At 40.6% G+C, this 15008-nt stretch overlaps 1 protein-coding gene across 2 annotated transcripts in view; it reads right to left on the bottom strand.

The window, feature by feature from the left end:
* Positions 1 to 15008, bottom strand: part of MBP (myelin basic protein) — a 111624-nt gene that overhangs the window by 40784 nt on the left and 55832 nt on the right. For both annotated transcript variants that reach the window (XM_054284653.1, XM_054284652.1), the window contains exon 3: positions 14546 to 14636. In XM_054284653.1, the coding sequence (XP_054140628.1) occupies positions 14546 to 14636 (91 nt within the window). The remainder of the gene's footprint in view (positions 1 to 14545; positions 14637 to 15008) is intronic.

The following is a 15008-nucleotide window of genomic DNA, read 5'->3' on the forward strand; positions in this document are numbered from 1 at the left end:
AAAAAAACAAACACCAGGCAGGTTAAAACACAAAAAATCTCAAACATTTATTTCTGCAGCACCCTATTCCACTAAAACCAGGGATCTGGCAACAGATCAGGCTGAATTTCTGGACTGCCAAACCAGTTCAGCTTGAGATAGTAACAACAAGGTAACATAAACTCTGACTTTCCTCCTCAGAAAGAAATCATAGCAACCAGTGACCCTATTGTGCTTTGTTGCTGCATAATTGTTAAAGAAATGCTTTCCGATGCCCTGTGAGAGGGGGTACTATCTCGAAAGCTCAAAGGGATTGTTCATTTGATCACTAAGCACAGTGTTATTCCAGCCACTCATGCATGCAGAGAATGCCCCTATTCTTATGTTCCCCTGAGAGCTGAGGTCATCTGAGATATGTTGGCTACCACATATAAAGGCCAAGGTAGAACTGCTGGCAGGACGTTTTAAATTAAGTATTTTCACAAATCTGGAATTTCTCTTGTGCCTTTTCAGATGAACTCAGTGACCAACAGGCTAATGTAAAAGGTGTTAGGATACAAGCAACACTTTAATTAAGAGTTCCAGCCTTGAGACCATGTGTGCTGACTGGCAAAGCAGTTTTAAGAATGACAAAACAGATACAGGTGTGTTTCTAATCCCGGATCCATCTGTCTCTCCCCAAAGCCTTAGGCAGAAACCCAAAAGTGCATTTGATCCAACACTCTTAGCACAACTAGATACTAACACATGAGGAAAAAAACCCAAGAAAAACAAACAAAAACCAAACAAATAAACCCAAAACAAAAACCAATAAACCAAAAAACCAAAGCAAAACACACTAAAAACCCCACCTCACAACAAAAAAAAAAAAAACCCAAACCACCAAAACCAAAAATAAACCACCCCAAAATCCCCAAACAACCCTCCCAAGAAACTACACTCCAAAACACAAGGAAAATCCCTACACTCAAAAACCCTAGGCTAAGAAGCTGCATACAAAGATAATGTAATTAGGAAAGAATAAGGTTATTCCATTCTGTTCTCTTCTACATTCTCCCATACAAGATTTATTTCTTACCTCTTAAATTTTGTTTTATAACATTCCATTCAAGTCACATCCTTGTGATGCACTTCAATGATTCTTGAATTGTTTTGTTGAAAACATTAAGTTGTTTACCAGCATTCTCAAAAATGAGATGCTCAGCCTCTTATCCACAGATGTGCTAACATAAAAAAAAAAAACCCAAACAAGAAAACAAACCACCTCTAATTCACGCCACAGTAGCACAAGCAGCATATAGGCAAGAACTCCAACTGGTACTATGTGCTAAAATCTACACAAAATGATAAACACTTTCCAACTTGCACACTTCAGAGCAACAAGGAAATTGCCTTTGCATCTCCACTGTGTGCACATCACTGTTCTCTGAATTAACACACAAACCAGCCTAGGAATTAAACAGATGAATGCATAGAGCACAAAAGGACATAAATATGCTTTATCAAATTCCTCCCCTAATCCAAGCTGTAATTTTATCTTCTCCCCTGTGGAAGGCACAGCTTACTAGCATGGTTCCTTATTTTTGTGTATAAATAATATCCTTAAAATAAATGCACTACTGCAACCACAACATGTTAAGAAGCTCTGAAATGTTATAAAATCCTACACTTAATGCAAATTGACTGCAATTTTCAGAAAGGCATGACCTCATTAGCAATTCTACAAAGAAGAAATGTTAGGATATTTCACTCAGATGAAAATGTCACTATTTGCACAATTTTTTTATTTAACATTATAGATAAAAAAAATTACAACTTTCCAACATTCTGAGATCATCCAGATACCTTTTCATTCTCTAATTAAAATAGCAAACAAAACAACTAAATAAAAAATACCAGAAGTTCCAAGTACTTATATACTCCCTCAATGAAAATGAATCTGCTAAATTAGAGGGGTTATATTTTTAGTTAAATCAGGATATTTGAACTGTGAATCTTGCCTTTAAAAAATACATGTCTTTATATTGCAGTGTTGAATCACAACACTGCAATATAAAGACATATCAACACAAGTTACAGAGATGGAGGAGAAAATGCTCTAAATTCTAAATAGCTCCCTATGTCAAACTACCTTATATTCTGACTTTTTCCACAATTCATTCCTGATAAGGAACATGATTATAATATTCTGAAAATAGACAGGGAGCTGACTAGAAAAGCCAGGGATTTGGACACGCCAGCAGTGCTTGGGTGTCACAATGGCTAGCCAAAGCAGTGTGTGATTTTAAATAACATGCTGATTTCAAGACATTCACTTCTGTTTTCTTGAGGGGCCTGCTCCACAGCTTCCTTTTTCTTATTTTCTTTTATACTGGAATCTTGATGTTAATTTGCAAGAACATGTAAGTCCCAGAAATCTTCTAATAGGTACCTTTAGACAGAGCTAAAAAGGGTCTTTTCACATGAGAATTAAGAAAATAGAGAAAATCATATTTTCGCTGCAGGAGACATTTTTAATCATGAAACAAAATGTAGGAAACATTTTCATACATGAAACAAAAATAACCCATGCGTGGGAAACATGTAACTCAGAAACCAGAAAGACATTTGTCCCTCCTCATAATTATTCAAAATTGAACAACAAATTACAAGTCAATATAAGAATATTGTTGGGCTGAAGAGAGGAACGGTTTAAAGGCTTGCCTTCAGTAGCAGTCAGTAGCAGAGCTGTACTGCCCCAGGTGTGGCAGTGCAGCTGTAACCCTGCCAAGAGCAGCAGCAGCATTCAGAGAGGCTGCTGGTGAAGGGCACATCCACAGAGAATAACTGTGCTCTTGGGATTCTGCTGCTGAGCTCACCCAAATGGAGCAGGCTTCATCAGGAATAGTCTAGAGCAATTTCTGCAAAATCTAGAGCAATTTGGTCCTTGTCTTACAGTGAAGAGCAAAATGCTGCTTGGTGTAAAAGCAGTCTGACTGGGAGGGAATGCCTGCCCCCAGAAATGGGAATTAGCAGTAACGGGGGCAGAGCAACCTTGTGATGGTCTCATGTTTATACATCAATAGGCTCAGTGAGGTCCAGTCCTTGACTGGGTACTCCTGCAGTATGGATAGTGACTGAAATAATGCTGGGAGTGAGTCTGCATTTAGATTATGATACTTTAGTAACACAGAAAAACAAAACAAAACAACCCTGTGCAGCATGGAAATAATGAGAGCATCTGAAAAGGAAAGAGAAAAATCCCAAGCATGAATGCATTTAGAAGTCTTGACTGCTGGGCTTCTCACTTTCAGAAAATTCCTCAATTTAATCTCACTGATCACTCCAGCGCACATAATGAAAACAGGCCACTAAATACAATTTACTACAATCAGGTGAGCACTGATTTTAAAATAGATGCCAGATTTATTGTTGGTGGCATATGGAAACAGAAGTCACAGTTCTCTGCTGGAGCCTAAGGGAATTTCTCACAGAGGGAAAAGTGACAAACAGTTACTTTGCCCAATCTTCTGATTTTTCACTTTAGGCCTACAACCACCAAAATATCTTGGTCAAAATCTGGATAATATTTTGAAGTGTTAATGCATGTTGCCAATTCTACTGAAATCTAGTGAAGTTCCTCTAATAATTTTCACTTATTATTGTCCCTCTGTAGGCTGTGCAGCTCATGATTATGTTGGCCAGCCACTGACCCCTCAAAGCAAAACTGGAAAAATTTGGTGGAAAGGAAGAGGGAAGCTCTCATTTTTTTCAGGGGTTTTATCATTTTTTGGTTTTGAGTTTTAGTTCAAGCATAAATCTTGAAACAAATTTGCCTTCAGATCTTCATATGGAAATGATATATTCTGAAATAGAGCAGTAAAATTACTGCAAGGAATTTTGGCAAATAAATCAAAATAAATAAAATTTCAGAATTTTTATTTAATGCTGATCAGGGCACTCAGGCTTGTTGTGTAATTGTTATCCACACATCTTATTCCTGTTTTGTAATAGATTTCCCATGCTGACAAATGCAGAAGGAATGAAGATACTACAGCAAAAAATCTGAAGACCAAACAAGAGGGTCTTGTGGCCACTTTAAGGATAATCAGTTTATACACAAGACTGCACATGGTACACAAAACAAATGATAGCCTGAAAAAGTAAAAGAGAGTAACTGATAGCCTGAAAAAGGGAAAGAGTAAGTAAAAGAGAATAGAATACCATTACTGCCTGCTCCTACCACAGCCTTACCTTAAAAAATGGCATACATTTTAGATCTGATTAATAGGTGAAGCAATAAGTGGCAAAAATTTATCATGTCTACACCTAACCCTGCCCAAAAAGGCTTTCCAAAAAATTCAGTTCAGTCATGGCAATGAATGTCAAAACTGCAAAACTGCAATTAAAACTTGGCCCATTTGTTTTGGAATAAAATTATCTGCTACTCCTGTTTGACTTTGGGCTGCAGGACATCAGGAGACCAGAAAACGGAAACACCTGAGTGCCTGAAGCTGCCCCAGTGGCATGCTCAATGCCTGATGTGAAAGACAGCTACCCCAAACCTGCTGGCTGAGCTGATGGCTTCAGGCACCACAGATCAGCATCTTCCCTGGTAGGAACTCAGGCATAACCACAACCTTGGTAGGAACTCGGGCACAGCCGCTGCATGGCTCTGTTAGAATCAGCAGAGCTGCTGTGCTGAAGAAGCAGGAGGTCCCATCAAGGTAAACAGTCACCACATCCTTATAAACATTCAGGGAAGCAGGCTTATATCAAAGAAATAAATACTGTCAAATGTCAAGTATTTATTTTGGAAGCATCAATATTTTCATTTTGTCTCCACTGAGTCCAATGAAATGAAGTCTCTTCATTGTTACATAACAAGGTGGCTTAGTTTAGTGTTCCAAAACCTATCACTTTTGTTTCAGAGCCCATTCTTTCACTTTTCCACAAGCCAAGGTTAAAGGAAAATTCTATTAAAGATATTTCAGAACAGAAATGATAACTCCTTTGAATTTCTTTTATCTGTAGACTGTTTCTATTGAAGTCACTTGAAATAAATATACTTAGAATTATTTTTAGCAGTCCATGCATGTGTTTAAACAACTGAGTTCAGTCTTTAGAATGCTGATTTTTACTTCAGTCCTCCTGCAGCAGATTAATATGTTGCACAGCAGAAATTATAAGATGCTACAGCAAGAACGACCAAAAAGGAAAAAAAAAAATCACAAAGCTACTAGAAATCACTCAAACTAATTTAAAGTTTCTGTTTTGATGGAAATATTTGTATCCAGTATAAAGACGGTTCCTTCTAATGAAGTGGGACTATTAAAAGGACTAGAGAAGGCCAAGCTTTTCACTGCGAACAGGGAAGGGAAGCATAGGGAAGGCTCTAGAGAGGGAGCCTGCTCTGAACAGCCCTGGAAATAAAGAGCAGCATTATCATGGCTGTTCCCTGCTCCCTGCAAGGCTTGTGAGCGACTGCAGTCTTGTCGCCACCAGGATGTTTCTGTACAAGTACCAGTGTGTGCACACCAGTAAATACTGGCCCTTTTCACTTCTATTTTCCTCATCAAAAATGGATTATCTCAGAGGTGAATTTCTGCTCTGTTCCTCCTTGTCAGCACTTAAAGGGCCACTGTCCCACCCCTAAAACTGAGCTATTGCACAAATGCTGTCAGGCCGTGTGTTTGAAAGAGTTAAGCCAAAGCACAGTCAGCCTCCTCCAACAAATGCGTAGCAGAAAGCCACAGCTTCAAGTATGGATTGGATTTCCTGCCTGACATGGTACTGGAGCCTGGAGTTCCACAGAGCTCCAGGGTACAGCCATGGGAGTGCCAAGGGCAAACTGACAGATGCCAAGTCCTGCACTTTTTCATTCACTCATTTGAATCCTGTGTATTCCTTCTTGCTTTCATTCTCCACCACCATCAGATTAATTTTCAGTCTTGTGGACACAGTTGCAAATGCCATACATGAGGATGAAGCACAATTTAGATTAATCCAGCATAGGAATAAAAATATTTTGTCAGGGTCACCACTAAAACAGCTTGCATGGGGTGTTTACAATTGCTGTCAGTCTCTACTTTCATAATCCTTTCACAGTGGGTTTTTTGCTGCTTGGCTCTCCTCCCAGAGCTACACCCATCACACACCCAAGCTGATACTTTCACAGAGCTGCTGCTGGACAAGAGGATACAGCTCCAGTGGCTCTCTCCCTGCCTCTCCATACTCTTTGGGCATCAATCTGAACACAATATCCTCAAGTTTTTCCAAACTCCAGACCAACCCTTTAATGTTGGAAGGACGAGCCAACGGATTTTGGATTTTTGATCCCAATTGACTATCTTTATAATTTTGGCAAAGTCAGTAGAGCTAATTACAGTATCATGAGTTAACACTACTTAAGGGGGGTTTGAGTGGGAAGTACCATTAAGAAATACAACCCAGAATTTCTTAGGCCCATCGGATCCTGGCAAGGAATTGGAATTTCACCCATTTAACAGCACACAGGATGTGAAGCATCAACTTAGCACAGAGCTACTGTATTTCTGAGGGCAAGATGTTTACTTCTGTATCCCCTTTTTTCCCCTGGTTTCTGTCTTCTGCATTCAGAGAAGAAAAATCTGTGTTTGGATATGTCTTTCATGATGTGTGCTATGAGCACGCTAACGGGGGTCAGACACACAACCAGAGGTAATAGTGAGGTCCAGACCATCAATAAAATGCTTCTAACCAGGGAAACTGACTATTTAAAGTCTGAGAAGAATCCAGTGCTTAAAATCTGAGAAGAATCCATATTTTAGTAAAATTTTTGCCATGGGACATTATTCTGACTCAAATCACCTATTAAGGATTTTATCTAGAAACTACATAATGAAACTTCATCTTTTGTGTTGTGCAGGAAGCCCAAGTCGATGACTTTTGTATTAATTTTTTTAAGGACACAGAAGTATTATGAATCTTAGCTGCTGTTTTCATATTCTCCTAATGTATAGCACAAAACCTCCTTCTACTTCTCTTCTAGCCACTGCATTAAAAAGTGAGTCATGTTGTAATTAAAGTTTAATGACAACATCTGTTTCAGCTAACCCGACAGAAGAGTGGTTGGCCCACAGAGAACTATTCTGCTTCTTCTTTCACTCAAACCAGAACTGAGTGGTTATTCAGCCTCAAAAAAAAAATTGGAAATGGGACAACAGCAACATTTCAACTCCTTTCCCCAAAATAAGGATCTTTCAGAAGCACTTTTAATTCATTTACAGATAAAATCCTGCCTTAACCCAACTGGATGGTACATAAGAATCAGTCACAGAGAACACTATGGACTTCTGTGCGCACAGAATACTCTCTCGGGCTGCAGCCTGCCAACAGGACAAAGATGACAAAATCCACTGGGAAAGCAGTAATTTGTTTTATGGCTAGTTGATTAGCCAAAAGCCTGGTATCACCACCCAGCAGCATGTGATATTAGACCACACTTGCAGATCCTCACTTTTACATTTGGATACAATGCTTGCTCTGGATAACAATAGGATGGTAAATGCCTATTGTGCTTCCCCCCATCTTGCACACAGACTCACTCTTACTGAATAAACAAGGAGAAAAGAAATCACCAGCTCCTGTACACTGTATAGCAGGCATTAAAATAATGAATAAGTCATTTATTGTTAATGTGCTGATTAATTACAGCAAGCACAGCCCACCACTGCTAAAAATACAGCAGGCATCACTGTCTCAGCTCCACGCCTATGCTAATGAGCCAAGTAACAAATCCAGTCCCTATGACATTAGAAAAACCCAGACCCCTGTTATGTATGTTTTTTGCATGTGATGCACACAAGAAAAAAAAAGAAAAATCGTACCAAATCAGAGTTGTTAAAATGCCTTTAAGTGCTTGTGCACTAATTTTGCAGCAAAACTCAATGGCATGCTAAAAGTAATCTTAAAGATTTGGATTATGATACTGTGAAACACTGCATTAATTAATTAATGGCATATTAACTAATTAGATGTCCAAGAGCTACCGTTACTGTCTAAAGCATAAAATTGCTGCCAGGAAATGAATAATGTTTGAATGCTACTTATAAGCAAAGAAAAAAACATAAAGATGAACCATAACCAAACCAACCACAGAACTAATATACAAGTTGCAAATATTTATATTTTATGAAAACCTTCAAACTTTAAAATAACGAAGAATCCTACCAGCTGGCCAGTTGCTGCCTCTGGACTCCTACATGTCTCTTCCCACCACAGAACTTCTCTCAGCTTCACTTGTCCATATGTAAAAACTACACACAGTTTGCAGAAACCACTTTATGATATATAAGATACACAAGATTCAGCCCTTTCCCTAAAAAAACGATCTGCAGATAAGCATGAAATACCATGCCAGAAAAGGGAAAGCTGTGAGCTGTACCTCTGAGACCCAACTACTTGTACAAAAAATAGCAAATGGGTTTTTTATTAAAATGTAAATCTTATTAAAATGTAAATTCTTTCCACCTCAGAAAGCTAATCCAGGGTTGCTGTTGTAATTTTGATAAATCAGTGGTCTCTGGATGAAAGCAGACAGACCAAGTCTTGCAAGAAACTGGGAAAAGGAAAGAAGGTTAAGGAAAGTGGAAATAAATGGATAGCTGGAAAACCAGAACCATTACTTAGCTTATAATGAAAACCGACAGGACACTAAATTCTCCCATTTGCCTCTCAGGCAAAAGGAAATAACTGCAACACGGTAATAACACCTATTTGAAAACCATTTGCTGTCAGACCAGATTGATTTTTTTTTTGTGTAAGCTTGCCATTATTTTGCATTAAAGTCATAGCTCGTGTTCCACAATTGATTGTGTTTACAATGAAAGAAGCTTCCCAGTAAGGTCACTGAACTGCAATAACCCTCAGCTTTTAGCCAGCTCCTGACAGGACTGCATCACCTCCTGATAAAGGCCTTGTGCCTTCCAGCTCCTCCCTTCACATTCTGCTCCCTCCCTTTCTTAAGCAAGAATCAAATAGGAAAAATGGGTATAGGAAAAGAGTGACATCCATACAGATGTAACATACAATAATTCACGTTCCCAGCTTTGTCAGTATATTCCGTAAGACCAGAATACAAATTCCCTCATTTTAGAAGACACACTTTATAAACCAGCAATAAATCCTTAGCTGAGAAAAAACCCCAAACAACAACAACAAAAAAATCCCAAAAAACCCATTCAACCAGAAAACCCAAACTGGCATTCAATACACAGCTTCAAAAAATTCCTAAGTTTGGATGCAGTGGGACCACGGTGAGGAAGACCCACAGCGAGTGTGACTGCATCTGTCAAACCACTACAGATGAAGTGCATGGAGAGAGAAATCCTTCATCCTGCGTGGGCTCACACAAGTCCCACAGGACATTCTGCGTGGGACACAGCAGCAGGCATCAGCATAAGCAAGAATCAGGGTGAGGCAGGGTCACCGTGGAATTGTGCTGAATGCACATTTTCTTGCTGTATCTCTGAGCTCTGCACACAAAAAGACACCTCAGGACGTACCCAATTCTGCAATTTGAAACAGCAGAATGGCATATGGTGCTGAAAAAGCTCTACAATAGGATCTCTCCTTTTAGAGGGAAAAAAAAGTGTTCATTTCACCTTTTTTTAGTCAAAAAATACAAAGAACAAACAGACCGAAAACCAGTCAAACAGAAAACCCCCACCAATGACAAATAACCAAAGCACAAAACCCCATTACCAAACCCAAACAACAACAAAACCCAACATCTCACAGTACAACTCCAGGCGCACAGCATGGATCCCTGGAAAGCTCTAAGCCAAAAGAAAAATGGCTACATCCAGATACAATTTTAGACCTGATCTACCAGATAGAAAAGGAAACTTTTGGGTTTGAAAAGACAAAGCCTTACTCTGTGTTTCCAAGTAAGATGTTTTTTACTATGAGGGTAGTAAAACACTGGAGCAGGTTACCCACAGATGTGGTGGATGCCCCATCCCTAGAAAGAGTCAAGGTCACATTGCACAGGGTTCTGAGGAACCCAATTTAATTCAAGGTTTCCCTGCCCATGGCAGGGGGTTAGGACTAGATGGCCTTCAAAGGTGCTTTCTGATTCAAAATATTCTATGATTCTATCACAAAAAGTTACCACACTTTGATTTTCATTGTCATCAGATTGGGGAATACCCACTATGCAACAATTCTCCCTACAAAAAAAATCTTGCTTGTAATTTTATGCTAATTCAACCCTATGGATAAAAAAAGAAAGTATAATTAAAAATCAGCATTTTTAATTTTCCAGGTAAATGTAATAGGGGTTGCAGCAAAGAAAGGAAGCTCCAGTCCTTCCAGTGGTCAGAATGACAGGCAGTTTTCCTCCCTGCTCCAGCCTGACCATTGTAGGGTAGCATTGGAGCAAATAAACTTCCAAAAATATTCTCTGTATTCAGGCTAAGAGTCCCCTCCTGACCCATTTCTTTAAATGCACAGCACCATAGCCAGTAAACTTCTTCTCTTCCCTGGACTAAGATGTAATGCAAAATCCTTTTCTGAGTAATACTAGCTGCAACAGAGACCATGTTGACTACGTGCAAGTTCAACAGAAGTTTGCAGTGAGCAAGACGTTCTAGCTCCACATCACAGATGCATATTCAGTATATATCAGACAACAGAACTCTGTTGGGTGCCACAAGAAAATCCTTTCAAAGGGCAAACAAAACTAACTCTTGTCAATTCAGAATTGCATAGTTGCAAATGCCATCACTGTGATGTCTTTTTTCTCCCAATACCCTTACCCTTCTGCTCCATTTCTCCACTCCACCCTTCTGTATAAAAAGTTCATTGCCTTTGAGATTTAGTTCTGTGAAACATAAGACACACCTGACTTGTTTGTTTCATAAAGCAGCTGTTACAATGTGGCTTCATCGTTGGCAAGGTAATATCATCTATACCCCAGTCTAAAAATAAATATTAAAGAGAAATGCAGAAGAGCCTTCTGGAATGGTAATTCCCAAATTTAACCCATACAGAGAATAACAACAGGAAAACTAAGGCATTTAGGTGTGTTCACAGGTGTCCCTTTACAGTAGTGGATGAAACCTTGCTTGAATCTACAAAAGATGCTACGAGGTCTAGCAGACTTGAAGGAGAGCCCCACACTCAGTTCCTTAACATTGTGATATTTTCAATCAATAATTAATGTGTTTGCTTCCAAACTGATTGCTTCCAACTTCCAGCTGATTGGGACTGCAGAAACCACATTTACTCTGAAAGGAAGTATTTTCCAAAAAACCCTATTCAAATGGCAGAGTTCATCAGGTATATTCTGCATAACAACCCTTAGCAACTGCATCTATTCCACGCTCTCCACAGCAGAGAAAGTTCCCTTATCCTGCAAAGCCATTATTGCCACCTGGTCCACGCCACCGCTAACCCTGGAGAGTGAGGAGACAAGCGCAAATCAAGAGATTTCGGCCTCCTCTGCTGAAGAGCCCTGGAGCCGGCCGTCCAGGCGCCCTGCTGGCTGCCAAGGGCTGGCAGCTGCTGCCACCGGGTGGCTTCAGCGACGAGGGACAGCCAGCGGGGCCGGGGGACGGCCAGCGGGGCCGGGGGACGGCCAGCGGGGCCCGGGGGACGGCCAGCGGGGCCCGGGGACGACCAGCGGGGCCCGGGGCGCAGCCAGCGGGGCCCGGGGCGCAGCCAGCGGGGCCGGGACACAGCCGGCGGGGCCCGGGGACAGCCAGTGGGGCCGGGACACAGCCGGCGGGGCCAGGGCACAGCCAGTGGTGCCAGGGACAGCCAGCGGGGCCCGGGGCACAGCCAGCGGGGCCAGGGCACAGCCAGTGGTGCTGGGGACAGCCGGCGGGGCCGGGGCGCGGCCAGCAGTGCTAGGGGACAGCCGGCGGGGCCCGGGACACGGCTCCTCCAGCGCCCGCTGTGCTGCCCCACACCAGGGCAGAGAAGGCTCTCAAGGGGGGCTCCCCTCCTCAAAGGGGGCTCAGGGCTCCTCTGCTGCCCGTGCCAACCTTTCTGCAGGGGGTGGCATAGCCCAGAGAAAGCTGAGGGAAGAGATCTCGGCGGAAAATAAAAAAGCCACAAGAAGATGGTGATGTCCGTGAAAAGGGAAGGCTGAGGTGCACCTGCTCAAAGACACAGGAGGCTATTAAAAATTCTTCAGAAGAGGGATTCTAGTCAAAGCTGGAGCTATAAATTAGCCAACTATTGGTGCATACTTGATGCTTGGTATAATTAGCATCACTGGGGAAAAAGAAGGAAATGAGGGATAGCTTGAAATAGATCAAGCCAGAGGGAGAATAACTGAGCAGGCTCTGTAATCATTTAAGTCACAGAACAACAAATAACTCACCTAGGGAAAACTGCTTCAAGCTTATCCTTTATCCCTGTAAGATGTAAGAGTATTTTAAGACATTGTCCAGAATTGCAGGGAAAGGTATATACAGCAGTCATTCTCAAGACAACATGAAACTTGTATCTATCAAAATATTCTCCCTGATTCTTACCACTGAAGGTTTCATTTGCACCTTCAGTCCACTTCGATTTACTCAATTGACCAGGGTAAGAGAAGATTATAGAGTCCATTTGCACCAAACTTCCTCTTTTTTTGCCCCCATTTTGACCTAACCTTAAAACCAAAAGAGCCCCAGACTGTAATTTGCAAAGTGGTAGGAAGGTTGATATATGATACTGTAATCTGACTGGTTTTGGAGTTGGGAAGAAATTTTCCTCCTGGATGTGTCAAGTTATGAAAGGCTGATCAGTGTCTTATGTTAGATAAGCAGCTCAGTTCACAGATTTGGAACATGGAAATATTTAGCAGTTTGTTAGTAAATCATTAGCTTTAAACACCACATAGAACACTGCATGTTGACTTCCTTCAATTAGTTAAAGAATTTGTTGATCCAGCGTATGGATCACTGGATGGTGAGTTTAAACCTACCAACAATGAACTTCATGCTTAATTCCCATCTTTAAACACACAGGTCCCACATGGACCACAGACTTAAATAACTACTGGGTTAGCCCACTGGTACACAGGAGTAGTGATCCAAATACACAGAAGGTTTAAATGCCTGAGATTTTGCTGGTAGAAAGAGGCAGATGGAGATTTCCCGGCTTTGCTGTCTCCACCCTTCTCACAGAAAGAAAATGAGAGATCTGCACTGAGAAAGGACACAGTTTGAGATGCACATTACACTATGCCATGTGGCTTTGAAACCAGTAATACTGGATCTACTGCAAATAACTGGCAGAGCAAATGGCAAAGAAATGAGGTAATAGCCTCAGCAGCCACTTAGTAAAGTTGAAAGCTAGTTCTAAAGTCCACTTGTGGATTCATCAGCCACTGGCACTGTATGATCAGTGTTGGAAATATTTGTACCAGGAATTCAGGTTCATGTGTCAATCACACTGTATTATCTCACTGAGAAAAGATGATTTTAAATGGTTTCCATTACTAGTAAGAAAGACTAATTATTAATTCTTCATGCTCCATTCCTTTTGTACCTTGAAAGAAAAAAAATCCTTGCTGTATTCAAAAATATTTCACTCATCCAAAAGTTTTCAAGCTAGTCAGCCTTAGTAACATCCAAATGATCAGCCTTGTCTTAACCTCTCCTGCATTAATGTTAGACTACTGCTTCTTCATTGGAGTTCTATTAGCATAAAATAAACCTTAAATTGTAACAATAAGGTTTCCCTTATCAGGAAAATGTTCTTCACACAGCAGGTGTTTGGGCACTGGAATGGGTGCTGAAGGGAAGTGCTCACAGCACCAAGCCTGACAGAGCTCAAGAAGTGTTTGGACAATAATCTTAGGCACATGCTGTGATTTTTGGGGTGCTCTGTGCAGGCCCAGGAGCTGGACTCAATGATCCTGATGGGTTCCTTCCAACTCAGTATATTCTATGACTTCCTGTCTCTTTTCCAAAACTCAGTGCAGAAGAAAAGGTCAAATGCGGCTTTCAGATCAAATAATAAAAATATCAGCAAGATCTATATGGAGAGCAGGGAAAGGATTCACAGAAAAACACCAAGAGAAGCTCATTTAAAATTGAGGCCTCCAAGAATTCTCAAAGGTCACCCAGTCTATCCTTCTGGCACAAGATGATTACATCAGTTTAGACAGTTACTTGTCTAACCTGTTTTTCAAGGCCTGCAATGATGAATCTGCACACTTTCCAGATGATGTATCACAATGCTTTAGTATTTGTTTCTGTATTTCCCTTCCTGACATTTGATCACATCTTTCTTTCTGCAGTTTTAAGAATTCATTGCTTATCCTCTCCATTATGGATGGAGAAAAGTTTATTTTCCCTTACTGCATAAACCTTTCCTGCTGTTGAACACTTGGATTCAATCTTTCTTCTCCTCAGAGATGATTTGTTTTGGACTGCTGATCCCTCTTTGTTTTTTACTTGGTCCTTTACTCCATCTCTCCAGGTCTTTGTGGGACTGTACAGCATGCACTCAAATGCTGTACATTAAGTAGATCACTGTGTCTTTGTGAGAATTCCCTTTGTGCCAACACATCAAATAACATTTTCAAGTTTTTGCAGTAACTCACCAAATACTTCATTGTCCTCTGACGACTGCTGTGTTAGTCTGGCTGCTTTTGGGCTCTCCTTAGCTGCTTCCTCCACCTTGGTTTCAGAGTTCTGCAAAACAAACATTTACTGAGATTAGTCTTTCTTTTACAGCTCTCAAATAGAAACACTCTTCAAACTTTGTAATTGCATTCTTAATGAACACATGTGGTTTTGTTATCTTTGCTACACATATGTGGTTTTGCAAAATATTAAGGAAAAATGCTCTCAGAAAAATCATGATTTTTCTTTTGAGTCTGTTTTAATCTATGTCAGTTGGAGAGGTAGAAAAGACATTTAAACAAGAGAGATATCTTAAACCATAACAGACTTTTAAGTTTCCACCTTTCCTCCTCATATTTAGTTTTATTTCTATTGACATATTCCATGTTGACTTAGTGAACCAAGAGATCAGAAGATAGTACACAAATATTTCTCCTTATA

This window comes from Melozone crissalis, unplaced genomic scaffold, assembly GCF_028551555.1.
Source record: "Melozone crissalis strain CALT ecotype California unplaced genomic scaffold, PUWL_Pcris_2 ptg000042l_1, whole genome shotgun sequence".
Lineage (NCBI taxonomy): Eukaryota > Metazoa > Chordata > Aves > Passeriformes > Passerellidae > Melozone > Melozone crissalis.